This window comes from Bemisia tabaci, chromosome 4 (assembly GCF_918797505.1).
Source record: "Bemisia tabaci chromosome 4, PGI_BMITA_v3".
NCBI classification, from domain to species: domain Eukaryota; kingdom Metazoa; phylum Arthropoda; class Insecta; order Hemiptera; family Aleyrodidae; genus Bemisia; species Bemisia tabaci.
This window is the reverse complement of record NC_092796.1, coordinates 3,508,708-3,529,562: the sequence shown is the minus strand read 5'-3', so window position 1 is coordinate 3,529,562 and position 20,855 is coordinate 3,508,708. Positions and strand designations below refer to the sequence as shown.

The 20,855-nt window shown below is 41.4% G+C and overlaps 1 protein-coding gene across 1 annotated transcript in view; it reads right to left on the bottom strand.

Annotated features, from left to right (window-relative positions):
- Positions 1 to 20,415, bottom strand: part of sand (potassium two pore domain channel sandman) — a 56,618-nt gene extending 36,203 nt beyond the window's left edge. Inside the window, exons 1-3 of the mRNA XM_019042749.2 lie at positions 20,107 to 20,415; positions 7,669 to 8,070; positions 1,002 to 2,419 (exon numbers count right to left, since the gene is read on the bottom strand). Coding sequence (XP_018898294.1) covers positions 1,002 to 1,440 — 439 coding nt within the window. The 5' untranslated portion in view covers positions 1,441 to 2,419; positions 7,669 to 8,070; positions 20,107 to 20,415. The remainder of the gene's footprint in view (positions 1 to 1,001; positions 2,420 to 7,668; positions 8,071 to 20,106) is intronic.
- Between the last annotated feature and the right edge of the window lie 440 nt (positions 20,416 to 20,855).

The following is a 20,855-nucleotide window of genomic DNA, read 5'->3' as shown; positions in this document are numbered from 1 at the left end:
ATGCCACTTTGGTCTGGGACTTCTGAGAGCGCCGAATCATGGCCAAAAATCCGAATTCTGAAATTGCGAAAACCTGGCTCAACAGATAGGTGAAACAGAAGGGGTGTGCTCGTTAGTCGAGGGCCGTAGGAATGAATGGGAATTATAAAACGCCAGTGACGTCAGCGGCAACGAAGCCGTCCCCGTTGTCGCTCTTGATCGGCATTAACTTATGAGCCCTGTCCACAACGTTTATTATCCATGTCCACGGCTCATGAGTGCCGCATTCAGTTGGTACATAGTTCCGTTTGACAGAGTGTAAAATCTTACTTTTCCATTTCTCCAAGTGGAGCTATTCCCACTTTTACATCATTTCTTAAGCAGCTTCTACAATCACACCCCATCTTTCCCACCGGTCCATTGTTCTGTTAGGTAGAAAGACGTCCAAATACGTGCAAATGTACTTATTTCTAAGATTGAACATACTGCCGTGCTAAGAGAAAACGCCGTATAAACGTTTGTCGGTTGCAAAATTTCCTTTGATTAAATACGAATCTTCAAGAAAACCTGTGAATGTATTCCGTTCAATTTTTTGGAGAATTTTCAAAATTTCAAGAGAAAACATTCATTACTCTCCTCGAAAATGAACATTTAATTGAAGGAAATTTGGCAACTCTCAAATACTATCGTGCTAACAAAGAACGCCGTATGAACATTCGAGAGTTGCTAAGTCTCCTCGAATAGAACATGCATTTATGAGGCTAATTTTGCATAGTTTTCCTTGAAGTTTTCAGATATTTTAGATAAAATTGTGAACAAAATTGCCTGACATTTTTGAAAAAAAAAATGCACAATTTTCCTGATGAATTTCCCTCATTTTGAAGAAATCTGGCAACATCTATATGCTCATGCGGCGTTCTTCCTTAGCACGGCAGTATAGTCGAGTAATATCCAAAAAAGCTGTAAAGCGACATTTATGTATGTATATCCAAAAAAACCTGTGGACGAAGGTCTCCCCTTACCAATGGTCGTGATGACGGTGAGGGAGTAGAGGAAAGCACCGGCGAAGGACCAACGGTTGGAGTGGAAGTCCTCGCCCTCGTAGCCGAACTTCTGGACCTCCTCGATGATCTTGCGCTGGTAGGCCATGAGGCTGGCGTTGACGCGCTCCCGCCATTCCTGCTCCGAGAAGACGTTGACCGAGCAGCACGTGAGCTCCCACAGGACGTCGGCCGTCCGGTTCCGGAACTCCACTATGTTCTGCACCCGGGAGCTGTACAACGGGCCCTCGATGTACTGGAACATCACCGCGCCCCCGATCGTGTAGCCCACCACCAGGCAGATGATCCCTATGTTGCTGAACAGGAACGCCACGAACTGACGCAGGTAATCCTCGCACTTCTCGCTCCAGGACTTCTGCCGCCGCCCGTAACGCGGCCCGTAGTACCGCACCGGCTCCATGACCCACTCCGCCCTTCACTACCCGCACGCACCTCACACTTTCCGCAGTTGCAATGCTTGCAGACGGCTACTCGACAGTTCGCGAAGGACTTGCAGACGGACTCTCTACAGTTCGCGAAGGACTTGCAGACGGACTCTGTACAGTTCTCAGAAAACTCGCGGAAGGATTTTCGACTGTTTCCAGAGAACTTGCAGACGGCTTCTTGAAAGTTCTCGGAAAACTTGCAGAAGGGATTTCGACCCTTTCTAGAGGACTTGCAGACGGCTTCTTGACAGTTCTCAGCTAGATTGCGAAAGGAATTTAGACTGTTTCCAGAGGACTTGCAGACGGCTTCTTGACAGTTCTCAGAAAACTCGCGGCAGGGTTTTTTACCTTTTCCAGAGGACTTGCAGACGGGTTTTTGACGAGTCTCGGAAAAATCGAAGAAGGGTTCTCGACAGTGCCCGAAGGGTTTACAAGACTCACGACCGTTTGTGACCGTTGCAGAATCGGAGCACTTGCGAACGGGGTCTTGCCGCTTCCCGCGCGACTCGCACGAGAATCCGTTAGAGTTGTAACACTCGTGAACCGGCACGAGTCGATCCACGTCCAACCCACGAAAGTTACCTTGCGATTTGGAACACTCACGATCCGACTCGTAAAAATCGCGATATGACTCACAAGGTTGATTTTGCGATCTCTGACACTCGCCGTTGGACTCACGAAAGTTACCGTGGGATTTGAAACACTCACGATGCGACTTGCGACGGGAAACGTCCGACCTGTATAAGTCGCGATGAGACGCGCTAGGTTTGTCGTGTGATTTCCGACACTCGCTTTGTGACTCCCGACAGTGACGGCACGACTCACGAGAATCGAGATATAATTTAAAACTAGAGCTAATATCACAGACGGAGGGGCTCACAGCATCACAGGTAACAGCGCCTTGCTGGCTTTTCAAGCTAGCGCAACCGAAACATGGCTTCCTTTTCAGCTTCACTGTAACAGACCGAGAAGGAAGTGTACAAGATTTGTCGAGGTGATTATCTCTGAAATAATTAAAAACCCAATTCCATCAGTCAAATCGAATCGTATTTAAATATTTGATGAGGACGATACAGTCCGGTGAGGCAGTTACGCTGGTCGTATAATCGCGTTTTGATCATTTATTTGGACCGCGTTTAACAGAAAGGAACCAAGCCACGTCAGCTATTGCCAAATCTAACTGAGCAATTTAATTTTTTACGAGAGAACGTTTGTGTGGATTCCTTTGAAAATTTGAAGGAATTTGCTTCGCACCGTGCAGAAAATTCACTGAAATTTGCACAAAAATCCGCACGACCGTTTTCATGTAAAAAAATTCAATTTTCCTGTTACATTTGACAACAGCTGATGTGGTTTGGTTCCTCTCTGTTTAACGCAGTCTATTTAAGCTCAGAAATTAGCAAAAAATGAAAAGATCTGTTCCTACGCTAAGTTTCTATGTAGTGGACCCTGGTAAAAATTGACAGTAGAATCTGTATTCCAAAATACCATAGACCTAAAGCCGACTGTAAGATTTCCAATAGCTTCTGTAGCCGGCTGTACAATTTATTATAGCCTTTTATAGCCGATGGCGATTAAGTAACAGCCAGACGATAAAGTTTATACTAAATGTTACTAAATACGAATACCAGGACTTAGTTTTTGGACTACCACTCTCTTTTTGTGCCGTAGTATCTTGATTTATTTTGCGAGGAAAGCTCCGTACTTTTGAAGGATGCGTGTCATTCTTAATATGTTGGAGCGCCTTCAATTTCTTCTTGGATACTGTGCAATACCTCTGGTTTGAAATATTTGCTTCAGACGCCGTGGCACGCTGCGGCGCGGCGGGCGGGCAGAGAGTGCGAAACGCGCATTGGCGCCTACAAACCTAACAGGGATACTTCACGCATTGCGCAATGCGTGAAGTATCCCTGTTAGGTTTGTAGGCGCCAGTGCGCCGCCGCTCCGCTTTGTGTTAGGCTCTAATATTTAATCTCGGGGAGTCAGCGTTGTTCAACTCATGACTTTGAAATGTTTGCACACTCTGTATGGATTATTCTCATTTTTATTGATGAAAACAAATATGTAGTAAAGGAAAATATAATGTGCGTTTTGTAAATATTATGGGGATCCCGTACAAAGAGTTTGATGCAAAAACGGCTTTTTTCGCCCCCCCCCTCTGGAAGTTCTTCAGACTTTTTCTATTGATTACTCATACTTGAGCGCTTCTTTTCCCAAATTTTCAGACCCCCAAAAAATTTTGGGGGGGAGCTAGGGGGGTGGAAGTTAAAACCTGTGAACCTCGATATCTCTTGAACGAAGAAAGATATCGAGGTCCGGTTTGGACGAAAAATCGTCTAAAATTGCATACTTTAAGATTCTAAAGGTCAAAATCCCGATATCACATTTTTAAGTCCACATATGTGCTTTTCTGCAGTTTTTAGGTCTAGAAAATTTCTTTTAAACGAAAAATTTACAAAGATCTCAATTTTTTATTTGAACAAAAACCAGTTTTTTAAATTGTTCGTCTTTTTCCGCATCCAACGAGTGGTCGTATAAGCTGGGGAACCGAACGGTTCCGGAGTTATGATCGATTGAAGTTTCCGCTCAACGCGCGCCGACCGATTTTCGCGCGCAAAAAAGTCGGATTTGACTGTTATTAGATCAGATTGAATGTTCAAACTGAGTAAAATGCTTTATTAGGGACTCTTGAGGGTCGCTGAATTCAGAAATTACCGATACTTCCAAAAAATTCACGTTTTTAAAATTGCAGCTTCGGACAGGACCACTGAGCGGCCGGTCGGCGCTCAGTGGGCCTCTAAAATAGCGCTGCGGAGCTGTAATTTTAAAAACGTAAATTATTTGGAAGTATCTGTAATTTCTGAACTCAGCGACCCTCAAGAGTCCCTAATAAAGCATTTTACTCAGTTTGAACATTCAATCTGATCTAATAACAGTCAAATCCGACTTTTTTGCGCGCGAAAATCGGTCGGCGCGCGTTGAGCGGAAACTTCAATCGATCATAACTCCGGAACCGTTCGGTTCCCCAGCTTATACGACCACTCGTTGGATGCGGAAAAAGACGAACAATTTAAAAAACTGGTTTTTGTTCAAATAAAAAATTGAGATCTTTGTAAATTGTTCGTTTAAAAGAAATTTTCTAGACCTAAAAACTGGAGAAAAGCACATATGTGGACTTAAAAATGTGATATCGGGATTTTGACCCTTGGAATCTTAAAGTATGCAATTTTAGACGATTTTTCGTCCAAACCGAACCTCGATATCTTTCTTCGTTCAAGAGATATCGAGGTTCACAGGTTTTAACTTCCACCCCCCTAGCTCCCCCCCAAAATTTTTTGGGGGTCTGAAAATTTGGGAAAAGAAGCGCTCAAGTATGAGTAATCAATAGACAAAGTCTGAAGAACTTCCAGAGGGGGGGCGAAAAAAGCCGTTTTTGCATCAAGCTCTTTGCGGATTTACAAAGCACACGAATTCCTACACAATTTCTTATAGCCTTTCATAGCCAATAGCGATAAAGTGTAAAGCCCGGCGATAGGAACTATAGCCCGACTGTATACTTTTTTATAGCTTTGTATAGCCCGGCTATATGATTTGCGCCGCTTTCTACAGCCAGCTATATAATTTTCAATAGTCTTCTTTAGTCGGCTATAAGAACTCCTATGGTATTTTGAAACGCAGCTCCTATCGCCAATTTTTACCAGGGGAGGCATCGCTTAGCGAAAAATACAACGTAGGTGCGGTCATCCACCGCGGTTATGCATACCATGGTTTTCTCCACCTTTTGTTTTCGTCCGTTTTTCACGTCGAGCAACCAGTGCAAAAGTATGCATCATTGATTAGGACGTATATATTCTAAAAGAAACAATGTGCATAGAGTTTGCGTGCGTGTAATATAGTTCCTTTTAGCATAAATACGTCCATTAGTGAAACCAAGGTGGAAAAAACCATGATGTTCACAACCGCGGGATGGCGTTAGACGTTGCTTTTTTCGATAAGCAATATCTCCGTAAATATTGAGCATAAAAACTTGGCGTTTGAAGATACAGTATTATTTTTCGCTTTTTTCCGCCTAAATCATCAAAACACGATTCTGAGACTTGCCCAGTTTCTACTCTATGGAAGCTCCGAGACTGGCTGGCGCAAAAAAACTGAAAATATGGAAAATATCTGAAATGCATTAGCCATGTGTTATGATGAGCGGTGTCCAACCTTGTCTAGTGATGGTGGTCCAATGATAGGTTTTGAAGATTGAAGAGGCGACACGGCGAAACTTCCCGATGAAGGCGCTCTAATCCAAAAGTTTTCCAATCCAAAAGTGTATGAGAAATGTGGGACATACGAGATAATGTTTACGTGCGTCAAAAGTGTTTTTATGGCTCGACTCGGCTAAGTAGAGTTGAGAAGTTAATCGACTCCTCGTATCATGTACGAAAGTTAATTAACTTCTTCGCCAGGACTAGCTAAGTCATAAAAAATCTCCCTGCACACATAAACATTTTTTTAGTATCCACCAGTTTGATCGAACTTTAATTTCTATGAATAGCAGGCGGTGAGGTTTTTAGGTGGACTGAAAATAGCCAAGATTGAAATGGGCACTTTGGGGAAGACAACACGCAATCTCAATTTTGAGCGACCTTAAAACAAGTTTAAGTCAGTTTGAGTCAGTTATAGTTTTTCCGTGGTTCCTGGGGATAGGTACCTGAAAAATTTGGTTCATTTGATACTTCTTCAATCATCTTTCACTTTGGAAATACTCGTAGCGTGGCCAGTATTGGGATTGCACACGATTATATGCACGTGATTTTTCTCTATCTCCTCGAGCGTGTTTTGAGACAAATTTCATGAAAAAAAGTCTATCCTAAAAAAATGAACTAGGGGTAAAAATTTCGGAACACCGTAATACGTGTTTTGTTGCTTCAGCGACAAATGTAACGAGCTGTAATTGAAAATTTGTTTTAATCCTCGGAAAATATAACTTATTTCCATGAAAATGTAATTGAGATTCCTTGAGTCTTTCATTTGGACGTATTTCTGTCAAACGGAACTAAGCGCCATCGGAGGAGGAAGGTAGAGGGGGGCTTGGATTGGCGGCGGAATCGGGCGTCGGGCTCATTCCGTCCTATACTCGGAATGCTTTTCCACGGCGCTTACTTCCGTTTGACAGAACGCGCTATCCGGCATTCCAAATTCCTCAAAAGGAACTCAAATTGGCGCTTAGTTCCGTTTGACAGAAATACGTCCATTTATTCTCTTGCAATATTCACTGCAGCTGCAAATTTACGTTACGATCTTCATCTCGGGAGGACGCAGATCAGTGACCGCACAGTGCCTTCTTGCTCTAAAATATTGATGTGCCCTGGTCAACTTTGGTTAATGTTTACCAATTTCAAGGTATTTTTCGATAGTATTGAATATTTAGTCTCCTTCTGTGACTTGACGAAAATAGGGCCGTTAAATTATACTTATAGGCTTAAAAATATGAACGCATGCGCATTGAGCCGAGCTTAAAAGAAACGCACCAGGTCGCATTGGGGGGGGGGGGGGGTTGGCAGCAGTTTTGCATTCAACTAGTCGAGTATTTTTTTCTGTCAAAAATTCAAAGGACGAGGAAAATTTTCTTGAAAGTGAAAATTGTTGTTAGACTTTGTTCTTCATTTTTGACTCCAAGGGAAAAGTAAACTTCTTACCTCCTTTTTCGGTTCAAACATGATCCGACTTGATGCGTTTCTGTTTCACTGGGTCCAATTGGACTGCATAAAGCAAAAAGGAACCAAGCCACATCAGCGATTTCCCAATTCAACTGTTTACAAGAGAACTTTTGTGTCGATTCCTCTGAATATTTTAAGGAATGTTCTTTGCACTGTGCAGAAAATTCTCTGAAAATTGCACAATAATCTACACATCCGATTTCATGTAAAAAATAAAATTGTCCAAGTAAAGGCAATAGCTGATGTGGCTCGGTTCCTTTCTGCTTAACGGGGTTCAATTGGATGACATTTTGCAATAAGGAACCACTATTTCCGGCTCAATTTAGAAACAACTTACATGCCATTGGTTTCTCTATGCAGATACGTGATTTTTGGGGAGAGCCAGTCATAGTGGTTCCTTATTGCAAAATGTAATCCAATTGGTTCTGTCAAGCCTGCATGCAGAATGTTCACGTGAAGGTGAGGTATAAATAAACAATCAAGAAATATTCATACCTTTAATTGTTGATTTACGCATGCAGAAAAGTGGACGAAGGAATTTGCTGAGGAAGAATACGATAGTGTGCTTCCCGCTAGGAGTTTTCCACGAATTTTGGAGGAGAAACGGACTCACAGCGATCCCGGAATGTTTCCACAACGTGGCCGGACCCGACTTTAGTTCAAATTGCAGCAAAATTTCCATGTTGTGACATTAATGAGCTTTAACATTACTGAAGCAATTTTCCCGCGATGCCCCTCTACTTAGACTAGTTCTCATCAACTGCTCTCTTCCTTTCCACGTTATATCATCTTAGTTATTCCCCTTCACATCAAGGCTCTATCTTTGACGGAAAAGTTATTTTGATGACGTCCAAGCCTCCGCAATTAGAGTTGATCGAAACTAGCACCAACGGCTCTCTGCAATAAAAGAAGGAATAACCATTAGCATTCCAACTCAAAAGAACACAGAGACACAAACAAATGGACCTCGTTAAACAGGAAGGAACCAAGCCACATCAGCTATTGCCAAATTTAATCGGGCAATTTAATTTTTTACATGAAAACTCTTGTGAGGATTTTCGTGCATTCAGTGGGTTTCCTACATGGTGCGAGGCAAATTCCTTAACATTTTCAAAGGACTCCATAAAAATGTTCTCTCGTAAAAAATTAAATTGCCCAGTTCAATTTGGCATTACCTAATGTGGCTTAGTTCCTTCCTGTTAAACGCGGTCCAAATAATCATTAACATGCATTGAAAAGAAAGTTTGGTCACATGTACCAAAGTTCGGTGTTCCATATCAGCCCAACTAATTCGGTTCGTGAAACTGAACTTTCGGTTCGTGTAACCGAACTTGTGCAGTAAAGTGAGCTGACGAACAAAGTTCGGTCATATATGCCGAACGTTCGCCTCGGTCTAATGGTTAACGAACCTTCGTTTCGGTTCATGTGACCAATTTTTTTTTTTTTTTTTTTTTTTTTTTTTTTTTTTTTTTTTTTTTTTTTTTTTCAGTGAATTTTTACCGACGCAGGTTGGCCAAAAATTAGCTGTTCACTAACTGCATGTTCATCCAATTTAGAACAAATATACTCAGTGCTACTACCGTTTAGACATTGTATTATACAATGTTCGCTGAACTCAATTTAGAACCCAGTTTAGCAGGGTTGTTTGATCGTTCTGTCGGTGTTACAGTTACGGCTTTTCGTTCTGGGTGGTAGACCTGGACCCGCCACCCACCGTGCCACGTGATTCTGCGGCTCATGCACGCTTAGCTTTCGATTTGAGAAACGGAAATATGAAAGAAAAACGGGAAACGGTGTCGGTGTCGGCGGCGGCGCACGGTGGATCGAGTCATTAGGAGAAGTCGGACAAGATTTGGAAACTTTAATCGCTTATTACTCCGTTTATACAAAACTCTGAGGTTCTAAAAGTGGCTCCATTGGTTCTCTCGTGAAATTTTCTTCCAGAAGCACCCTATAAAATTTGAAATGTGACGAAGTATATATCAAAATTGGCAGTTTTAGTCAAAAATTTCATGTCCGACCTCTATAATTGACTAGATCCACTGTGCGGCGGCGGGACGTTTTACGGGGCGGCCGAGCCGGGCCGCGGAATAAGTGGAACATATTCGGCTCGCACACAATGTGAAGGATGGATATTTTTAAACCGAAGATTGACGTAACCTACAAAAACACGGCAGAAAAGGGCTCAAATTCGTCTACAGGCCGCCGCCGTGGGAAACATGCCCTACGCTAATTGACATAGCCTCGCCATCCAAATCAAAGGTATCGCCGCCGATGAAGGAGTTCAATGTAGGTATTTTAAGATATATCCACGGTATAGTTGCAAAAACGCGTATCTTGTTTCCAGTGTTTTAAAATCTACGCTCCTAGTTTATTTCTTTGAAGCGACCCCTCTACATACGAACTGGAGCTCTCAGGCTGACTATAATTCTTTGATTTCTCGGTCAGCTTTCCACAAGCTTTTCAATATCTTTCAGTCTGATAGTCATACTATGCTTCAAATATGTCGGTTACATTCAAGGTTATCTCCTTTTCTGTAAAAATGAATCAATATGATCCTCCACGGGAATAACCAATAACCCTTATCACACGTGGTCAAATTTTCAGGGGGGTTATTTTTGTCAACTAGGTTGAAAGTAAACTTTTCAGTTTCCAGAATAATCATAAAAAATGTGCCTCTTTAAAGTTACACTCTTTTTTTTTCAGGAGAGGCCCAAGTGGTACTCAAAGTGCAATCGCGCGCTCGTCCTTTCAAAGATTCAGTTCAGGCCTTTGTCAATTGAGTCTATTTTTGATACCCTCAATTAAGTGGACTGTGTTTAGCAGAAAGGAACCAAGCTACATCAGCAATTGCCAAATTTAACTGGGTAATTTAATTTTTTACGAGAGAATGTTTGCGCAGATTCCTTGCACAGTTTTCAGGAATTCACTTCTTACTGTTCAGAAAATTCACTAAAATTTGAACACAAATCCGCACAATCGTTTTCGAATTAAATTTGGCAATAGCTGATGTGGCTTGGTTACTTACTGCCCGTAACGCAGTTCACATATCTCCGGTAATCCAGGATTGCGCGAAAGGTCTAAGAAAATGTATGCGGATTGCGCGAAAAAGGCACAAGGAATGCGCGAATCTAAAATGAAGTTAACTCAAGATTGAAGTTTGGCAAAACAGGAAACAGTTGGAAAATTAAACGCATGTTTATGCTAACGCTAGTTTAGGTTAGTTTGTTGACAAGTCATCGATGTCTTACCTTCTAATGATAAATGAAGTGAACTTATCTGAACAATGGTCGTGAGTATAAAGAACTTTCTTAACTCTTCTCGGAAAAATATTTAATCGGGAGGAACGAAGCAACGTTCGAATGTTCATACGGCGTCGAAATACAATATGGGCCAGATGGGCCTTTTAAGCTCTATTTTTCGATGCCGCGATTATTCCTACGCAAGTTTGTATAATCGCGCCAAACACAATGCGGCTGGCGTTAAACGTATATTAGCGCCTGCAAGACTTAAGGAATACTTCACACAGCGCGCCAAAAAGTACGGTCGGCGGAGGGCCCATATTAGCGCCTACAAGACTGCATGGATACTTCTCGCATTGCGCCAAACGCAGTGCGTCGGTCAGTTGGCGTGAAACGCACATTAGCGCCTACAGGACTTTTGGAATGCTGTAGGACTGCGTGTCATCATTCTGTCATCATTCTGTCATCAGTATCTCTTGGTTCAGCGTGCCTGGAGGAAAGGTATAGACGAGGACCCGCAAAGAAGTCATCCTGGGACACTAGATAACCTCAATCAGGCCTTGCTCAGTGTTCGCCCAAGCAAAAAAAGACTCGTGGCTTCATTCTCATTAAGAGGGGCTATTGGCAACTACCAAGAGCGTCGCAAGGCTAGAATATCACTCATGCAAATAGCATCTTGAGAACGTTCCTTACTTGCACAAAATCATCATCAAAACCCGGGGGACACATTTCATGAGTTAGTGCCTTCCTTCCAATCTTTAATTTTTCGAACTTTCATCATTTTCAGGAGAGGTTGAAAGAGGCTAACCTCATGCCGTACACGGTGCGCACGTTGACCCTCTTTCATATTCTCCAAGCATCCAACAATTCGTACAGAAATGGACTGCGACAAGCAAAGAGGAACCAAGCCACATCAGCTATTGCCAAGTTTAATCGAGCAATTTAAGTTTTTACATGAAAAAGTTTGTGCGGATTTTTGTGCAAATTTTAGTGAATTTTCTGTAGAGTACAAGGCAAATTCCTTAAAAAATTTAAGGGAATCCGCACAAACGTTCTCTTGTAAAAATTTAAACTTTCCTCTTAAATTTGACAATTGTTGATGTGGCTTAGTTCCTTTCTGCGAAACGCTGTCCAAATGTGGGGGCATTCGTAAAAAATATATTACATTCTCATTAAAACAATGTCAATAACTATTTTTCGTCATGGGGGGGGGGGATTGAGGAATTTTGACAATCCTAGAGTTGGTGCCCCACATGAGTGTGTTTATTTTGTGCCCTGTTGCAACGGTCCACGCTACTGCGTCTGTTTGGGTTCACGATGACTCATTATGCCTAGTTTTTCAGGAGAAGGTTAAATTGTGTCAGAAAACTTAACATAGGTACTTCTGATAGTCATTACAGTTTGGATGCACACACTCATTGAATAAAACTTTGAAATACCACTATTCGCTTTTGTGAGAGCTCGTATTGCCTACTTCGTCAAATGAAGGCTGAATAGTGTGCTATAATGTGTTTAATATCGCTCGTGGCAACATTGATAAACAAGACAACTTTAAGTAATATGCGGAGAAGATAAGGACCTTAATTTGCCTTAAAATGGCTATACAAAGTTTCTGCGTGCAAATTGATGCGGTTGGCATAATTTTTGTTGAACGATTTTGTGTGCAAAGGAATTAAATCAAAGGACACTTTCTGCATAGAAGTAGCTCTTTTTGATTCTATCATTTTGCACATAAATCTGTTCTGCATAAAAATTAAAATATACTGTTCAGTATCGTTATTTTAGGACTAAGGGTAAGCTTTGAAGTCATACCGAATGTTAAAGGTTATTTTTCTGTATTCACATCTCGAGCTTAAAAATATAGCTAATTTTTAATGAATGCTGAAATTTGATTATAATAAACATGCAGGTTGCCTATATGTAATGTTCCCATTTATTAGTCTTTGAGATGGACTTTTTAACACGTTATAAGGAAAATAACTTAATATACATCTTCGTTTTTATGTAAAACTGCACTGGAAAATGCGTTAATGTTAGCTTTTTTGAGCAAGAACGAGTGAAAACGTAATATATGGAGGTCAAATTACGCACCTTTGTAACAGAGCGAGACTCTGAAAGTGCTGGTAATAAAAAGTTAAAGTACCGCGAAAAAATGAATATTTGAGCGCTTTACATTATGCACGGCGAACCAGTCTTAGGCAATATTCGCACCTTGAAAAGCTCGGCAGCTGGAGTCGAGATTCGTGGCTCCGCCTGCCGAAATTCGGTAGAACGGTCATTGCGCGACACTATTTAGTGCCGAGATTTTTGCAGTTGCATGAACCGAAAGAAAAGTGATGTTGGTTTAACATGCTGGATGTAAAGTTAGTGCGCGAGAACTCACAAAATGCTGAATTACCCGCCACAGCAGTTAGTTTTACATCTTGACATCGCTGAAGAAACTGCTGTAGCGGTTAATTCAGCATTTTGTATGCTGAATTACCCGCCACAGCAGTTAGTTTTACATCTTGACATCGCTGAAGAAACTGCTGTAGCGGTTAATTCAGCATTTTGTATGCTGAATTACCCGCCACAGCAGTTAGTTTTACATCTTGACATCGCTGAAGAAACTGCTGTAGCGGTTAATTCAGCATTTTGTATGCTGAATTACCCGCCACAGCAGTTAGTTTTACATCTTGACATCGCTGAAGAAACTGCTGTAGCGGTTAATTCAGCATTTTGTATGCTGAATTACCCGCCACAGCAGTTAGTTTTACATCTTGACATCGCTGAAGAAACTGCTGTAGCGGTTAATTCAGCATTTTGTATGCTGAATTACCCGCCACAGCAGTTAGTTTTACATCTTGACATCGCTGAAGAAACTGCTGTAGCGGTTAATTCAGCATTTTGTAAGTTCTCGCACACTTTTTTAACATCCAGAACGTTATATCAACTTCCCGTTCTTTTCGGTGTGCCGAATGTCAGCAGCCGGAACCGATGCTTGGCTCTAGCTGCCGAGCTTTTCGAAGTGCGAATATTACCAAAAAATGCTCCTCCGTAAAGAGCTAAAAAAGATTCGTTTAGGATTTTCCCCTTCCCATTTTTGGTTTGCGTATGGAGTTGTTGCATGTATGAGGAATTTGCGATTTCACTATCGTTTCATATGTAAAAGTTCGCGAGAAACACGATGGTGCCACTGGTTTTCTCTGAAATCAACTCCCAAGCTCAAAAAAAAGCTCTCAAGTTGAGGCCAAAATGGAGGAGATATCCCACCCTACCCTGAGAGTCCACCTCCTACATCAAGACAAACTCTCCAGGCAAAGATTGAGAGCAAATACATTAGCAGGGTTGCCGTGTTTTCAGTTTCGGAGTCCCCAAATAAAGTGGCAACCCTGCTAATGTATTTGCTCCCTATCTTTGCATGGAGAGTTTGTTTTGATGGAGAAATGGACTCTGAGGGTAGGGCGGGATATCCCCTCCATTTTGGACTCAACTTGAGAGCTTTTTTTTTAGCTTGGGAGTTGATTTCAGAGAAAACCAGTGGCACCATCGTGTTTCTCGCGAACTTTTACCTAAGAATCAACAGTCAAATCGCAAATTCTTCACACATGCAACATCTCCATTGTCAATCTCTAAGATCAGCTACTAAACGCCAACCTCGGAAAATATCTTGCACGGGCTGGCTCGCACTTAATAGATTTGATCTGATAAATGGGTATTTTTCCTTGGCGTCCGCGGTCCAATCTGGTAGCAGTGTAGCACGTAATTGGATGATTTTGGCTACGATGCGAGTAAAACAGTAGGTGCTTACTGCTTAATTGGCACCTCAAACTTTCGTTATTTCCGACGCAAATATTTGCTCGATGAAATCATTCTATTCTCTTGCGGTTTTAGTCTTTCGAAATTTTCTCCTTTCATGGGATTAAATAAATGGAGCCTTTCTGCGAGAAGATTTTTTTCTTCCGAGTGAAATTGCTCGATAAGTCACAGTATTTTTGTATAATTTGCTCCTATTATGAGAAAAATAGATTTGAAGATATAAACATCCATCACCTCATGACGCCATAGTGTGACCCTTCCCGCATGTACCTAATCACCCTGAACACATGTATGTCGACAAATGAAATCAGTTCATCATCACGCCTTCAAAAATTTCTTGATTTAAAAATGGAGGATACTCTTGTACAGTGGCATGTTGCGTGAATGATCGATTATCGATATTTCCCTATTTGAAGGTATGCTGAAGAATCGATTATCAAGGTGTTCGTTGCGAACACCCTGTATATCAATCTTTCTCCATAGGTTTAAATGGCAGATCAATCAATTTATCGTAATGACGCCACGCCACTGCTCTCGAAATCGCAGTTAATTTGATAGTTTCCTCTAATAAAAGGAATTCGCCGAGTCTCAAACACCTGCAAATTCCTCATTCAGTGAGTCATAGTTAATTTTTAATTTTTGAGAGATTAATAATTTTACATTCTTTCTTTCATAAGCAAGTTCGGGATCTGAATTTTTTTGACGCAACATTTTACACTCTCCCCCTCCTATAGAGGTCCCCCTAAGAGGTCTTAAACACAATGTTGTTATTTCATTGATTGTTTAATGTTACGCATGAAATTGCATTAATATCAACGTTCTCACTTTTCAAAACTTTTTGGAACATTGCAACAATGTTACCTTACGAAGGCTTGTTGATGTAAGTTTTAAAATGACACGGCTCCATATTGCATTCAATTTATGACTACTTGATATTCTGCTAATGACCCTTTCCTATCAACATTAGAGATATATTAATGCATCAACATAGATGCAGTGTTGAGAAGAGAGAACAACATCAACATTTCAAGAATTTGCGAAACAGATTTGATGAACTGGATGCGCATTAGTATCATGTAATTCTTAAGCTATAGAAAATACTATTGAAGCCTTACTGCAATATCAAGAGGCTTCCAGGACTTTATGTCCACCTACCTTTCGTCCATTAAATAAATGTCCACCGCTATTTATGTCCACTAAATGTTAAGTCCGGTCTTTATTAAGTCCACATGATTTAATGTCCAACCATGAATATGTCCGAAAATGTCAAAATTGTGGACATGTTATGTCCACATTTTTTTCTTCTCATTTAAATGACAAGAACCACCTCAAAAATAAATGCATACTACTACTACCTTCATTCTTAAAAACATTTCATTCATGAATCAAGTCATGAAAGAGAACAGACTCTACGAGCAGATAAAAACATATGTTCATGTGTACACTGTACGGATATGATAAGATGAAAACCAAAGCGGGAGCCTGGGAAACGCTCCAGTGCCAAATTAAACATTTTTCAGTAACAGATGCAGTCAAAATTGAAAGTCCTCTTTAACTAGTTATTTAGTGCGCCTTCAATCTTGTAGGATACTGTGCAACGCCTCTGACGCGAAATAGTTGCTTAAAGCGTTGCGACGCGGCAGGCAATCAGCGTGACACGCGCATAGGCGCCTACAAACCTAACGGGATACTTCACGCGTTGCGCAGTGCGTGAAGTATCCCGTTAGGTTTGTGGGCGCCACTGCGCGTTCTGCGCTGGCTAACACGCCGCTCCGCTCTGTGTTAGGCTCTAATATATCAACTCGCGGAGTCAGCGTTTTTCAACTCATGATTTTGAAATGTTTGCACTCTCTGCATTGATTATTCCCTCATAAATTGATGAAAAAGAAATATGTACTACCGGAAAATATAATGTGTTTTTTGTAAATATAATAGTGGTTCCGTGTCAAATTTAATGATTTCAATTAGATGCAAAAATGTTGAGTAGTTTTTATTGGAATGTGGGGGGAGTTTAATGGGGTGGAGGAAGCTGGGTGTTAGGAGGGATTAAAATAGGAATATTTTGGGGGGGTAGGATTTTTAGTATAGGAGGGGGGGATGGGAGGGTAAATATTTGTTTTATATATATTTGGGGGGGGGTGGGATGGAGGGGGGGTGTGGGGTGGTGGTGTTGGGTTGTGTTGGGGTGGGGGGGGGTTGGGGGTGGGGGGGGTTAGGTGGGGGGTGTGGGGGGGGGGTGTTGTATTTGGGTGGGGGGTTGGGGGGGGGGTGTTGGGGGGTGGGGGGTTGTGGGGTGGGGGTTTTGGGTTTGGGGGGGTGTTGGTTGGTTGATTGGGATGGTTTTTGTTGTGGTGGGTATGGGTTGGATGTGGGGTGTGGGTTTGGGGTGGTGGGTTTGGGTTTAATTGGTGGGTAATTTGTATTGGGGTTTTGTGGTGATTTTGTTGTTGGTTATGGGATGGGTTTTGTGGTGGGTAGTGTTATTATAAGATGGAGAGAGGTTGGGGAGATGGGAGTGTGGGGATTGTGTGGGGTATATAGGTAGTTTTGTGGTAGAGGGTTGGGGTGGGGTGGGGTAGGGTATGGGGGGTAGGTTAGGTGGGTAGGGGTTGGTTGGTAGGTTATTGTGGGGGGAGGGTGTTAGGGGTAGGTATTTTGGGGTGAGTTTTTATGTGACGAAAAGTGTGTGGACGTAAAAAAAGTGGACATAGAGTCCGTGTACCATCGAGAGGGAAACATTGTTGGGACAGCTTCCGATTAATAGCCGCACAGTGGATCGAGCCAGTCAGAGAGGTCGGACATAAAATTTTTGATTAAAACTGCAAATTTTGATGTTTACTTCGTCGCATTTTAAATTTAAGGGTTGTCTCCACAAGAAAATTTTATCAGAAAATAAGCAGAACCAATTTTGGAATCCTTAAGTTTATAGAAAGGGAGTTATAAGCGTTTAAAGTCTCCAAATTTTCCCGACTTCTCCTATTGACTCGATCCACTGTGAGCCAATCAAACACGAATGCAAGGTAGTGACCAAGCTTTTTTCAAATGAACATCAACATGATAAGTTTCTATTCGCTGAGTGGTTCTTAATCTGGGATCCGACTGCCGATTCTAACATTTGAACTCCTCTAAAGTATGTGTATTTAAATTTTCTCCTGCAGCGCTGAGAAAACGAAAACAATGATTACCAAGCCAGAGAACGCTCTTTAAAATGGAAATCATGATTTAAATTCAGCCAAAAGGAACCTTAAAAAGGAAGACAAAAATGACACGAGATAGTTATTTCCCATAGCCTAGGAGGGTTACTGATGCACTATTTGTTGCAAAGAACACCTAACCGATAAATAATCCAAACCACACGGAAAGAAATTAAATGTTGATTTAGCATTTATACTGGTAAAAAGGTGTCCGACAAGTTTAAATGCTGATTTTACATTTTAACAAATGCTAACGTAACTACACCCACTGCAAAACGTACAAATTAAAATGTTATGTTAGCATTTTTGTATTGTAAAATCAGCATTTGAAACTTGTCGGACATCTTTTTAACAGTATAAATGCTAAATCAACATTTAATTTTTTTTCCGTGCACTAATGTCAGACTGTAACGTCATGTCGATTGCATTTTGCAAAAAGGAACCAAGAGCATTCCAATGTTGCTAGGATTGTACAACTTAAATTCTTTGCATATATTACTGAAAACATGAAAAAATTAAGTTTACAAAGGTAAAATTCGTCTTGAATTCGTAGTTTATTAGGAGTTAAGATAAACAATCCTAGCGACATTGGAATAAGTACTCCTGGTTCCTTTTTGCAAAATGCAACTCATGTATGCTTCCTATCATACCTCATGATCAATGGACAACTGGATTGCATTTTGCAAAAAAGAACCACTAGCATTGCAATGATGCTAAGATTGTGCAACTTCATCTTTTGCAATAGAATTGCGGAAATTGTGAAAAACTATGAAATTTAGATGGTAATTTTTGTCTTAAATTTACAGTTTTTAGCGAGTAAAATAGAAACTATTAATGGATAATCGGGTTTTTCCTCCAAGACAAAAGAAGTTGCACAATCTTAGCAACATTGCAATGCTAGTGGTTCCTTTTTGCAAAATGCAATCCAACTATTCGACGTTGTTTCCTGAAAGCTTTCGTGATTTTTCATCTCTGTGTGAGGAATTTGCTTTAACAATTCTGAGGAATGATGTTTATTTGCTTTCTAGTTAGTAGAGGAAATAGGAAGGAGGACTTGAAACACTACGTTCTAGGAACACGGCTTTGGGAACTGTCGGTATTTATCTCTGAATTCTATCATCATTCTGTAAAACTTATAGATCAAACCTCATCATGGGGAGACTATTATTATATATAGTAAGAGGTGGTACAGAAGGACACCTCATCAAACAGAGGGTTCTTTGAACAGTGGGTAGCCAAAAATATTTCATGGAAGGGGTAGAAGCACAGTCAAACATTTCTCATTCAGGAAGGGTCCAAAGGACATTCATTTTTAAAAATCACGAGAAATGACGTTTGTTCGGGAAAAATTTCCGGCTGTGGGGAGTCTGGACCCTCTGCATCCCCCTGGCTACCCCACTGTTTAGGAGGCTTCGGAACATACCGCACCAAGGGAGGCTTGGATTTGACGCAAATTTCGAAAAGTTTCAAAACATTTTCGAACAAAATTTTAAAATTGAGAAGTCTCAGTGGCAATCTCGGATTTTTCTAACCAATAAAAGGTAAAACATACAAAATAAAATGATACAATTGTCACGAGGTATTTCGCAAAATATCTAACATTTTCTGGAGGGAAAAATTTATTTATTTATTTTTTTCTTAGGAGGGGGGGGGTGAGGGGTAGTCGCCCACCAGAGGTAAATAGGAATGAAAGATTACACCACAGTCATAACTGATTATGGCGCCAGCCAAGAGATAATGTTGAATCAATCATTTATAACGCTGGGAAAGGCCTACAATTTTGAAGTTATCGCTGTGCAGGAACATGACTAATCCAACCGGGTCATTTCATGTCAAATCAGACCAAAACTTGGTATTTTTAATCCGACCCCTTCAGAATTGAATGAAATTTGGCACATTTCTCTGTTCACTGAGCTGAGTTGAAAAATATAAATTTTAATTTTTTTTATGCCACATTCAACTTTTGCTGAGCTTTAAAGTTCGGGCAAGTTGACAGGCATCAGCACCTTCGAGAGTCAGTAACTTTAAAACGGTTCATCTGAGCTAAACTGTTCCAGTATCAATAAAAAGCTCATTAAATGCACTTTATACCTATGAATAACACAGTTTGACACAACTCCAATTTTTTTGTTAACAAATTGTAAAGTGGAAAATTGAAATATCTCGAATAGGGGTAAATCAAATCGTACGAAATTTTGACCGGAGGTCAGCCATACCGCGAAGAATTCGGCACCGCATTTCTTGGCTGGCGCCAAAATCAGCTGTGAATGTGGTGAAATTGGATTCCATTTTGAAAAAGGAGCCAAGAGCATTCCAATGTTGCTAGGATTCAGATTTTCAGATTGCAGATTAGAATTCAGTTTTTGCATGTATTCTTTGCAACAAAATTACTGAAATAATGAAAAAATCATGTTTACAAGGATAATTTTCCTCTTGAATTCATAGTTTTTTGAGAGTAAAGATAAAATTTGTACAAGATAATTCCCTCTTGAATTCATAGTTTATTGAGAGTAAAGATAACATTTGTAAGTGATCAGTTTAGATTTGCAAGGTAAAGAAAAATGCACAATCTCAGCGACATTGGGATGCTCCAGGTTCCTTACTGCAAAATGCAATCCAATTGATCATCAGTTTTCTTGCGTGTCACTCCATGACGAAACTGTGTTATAGATGGTGGTTAAAGAGCCACGCAAACTTACCGTGGCGGGATGGCATGGCTAACCGGGGGAGTCGAAGAAAAGCGCGCACCACTAAGCACTCACACTGGGCCGATGGCGACGGCTCTGATTGGCGGTGGGACACCCGGACCCGGGGCGCACAACAAACGGGACACGAGGGAGGACACACTGAGCCGGGGAACACAAGCCGGGAACACTCGTTGCGTCGTTCCTGCCGGGGCCGGCCCAAAAGACGCCACTCGCCACGGCGCGGCGGCTACTCCGGCGGCTGGAAGGGACGCACTGGAAAAAATCCGCCAGCAATGCATGGGCCGAGCCGCCCAGGTTTAAAATAGCGACACACTAAAATTATATGAACGGTGTCTGAAATGAACCTGGCCGACGGCCAAGCACATAGGCCCCCGGCCCATTCCGATAGTACTACGCCAGCCCCGGCTTCGCCACTCCGCCTTCCGCCTCGCCGAGAGCCCCGCGCCCCGCGCCACAACGCCGCCTGGCCGATTATTAACGTCGATAGACAAAGCTATAGACAAAGAAGACGTAGGGTGTATGAACTGATTATTGAAATTGATAGACAAAGCTATAGACAAAGGAGACATAAGGAGTATAGAGCGATCCTATTGGTTGGAATGGGTGGTTTCTATAGACTAAGGGGGGGGGGGTGATGGAATAACTATCAGGTCTCTCGTGGGTTGCCGTTAGTTAGTCTATTACCTACGTCCTTTGTCCATTGCAACCACCTGCTTCCACTAAGGATCCTTCCATATTCT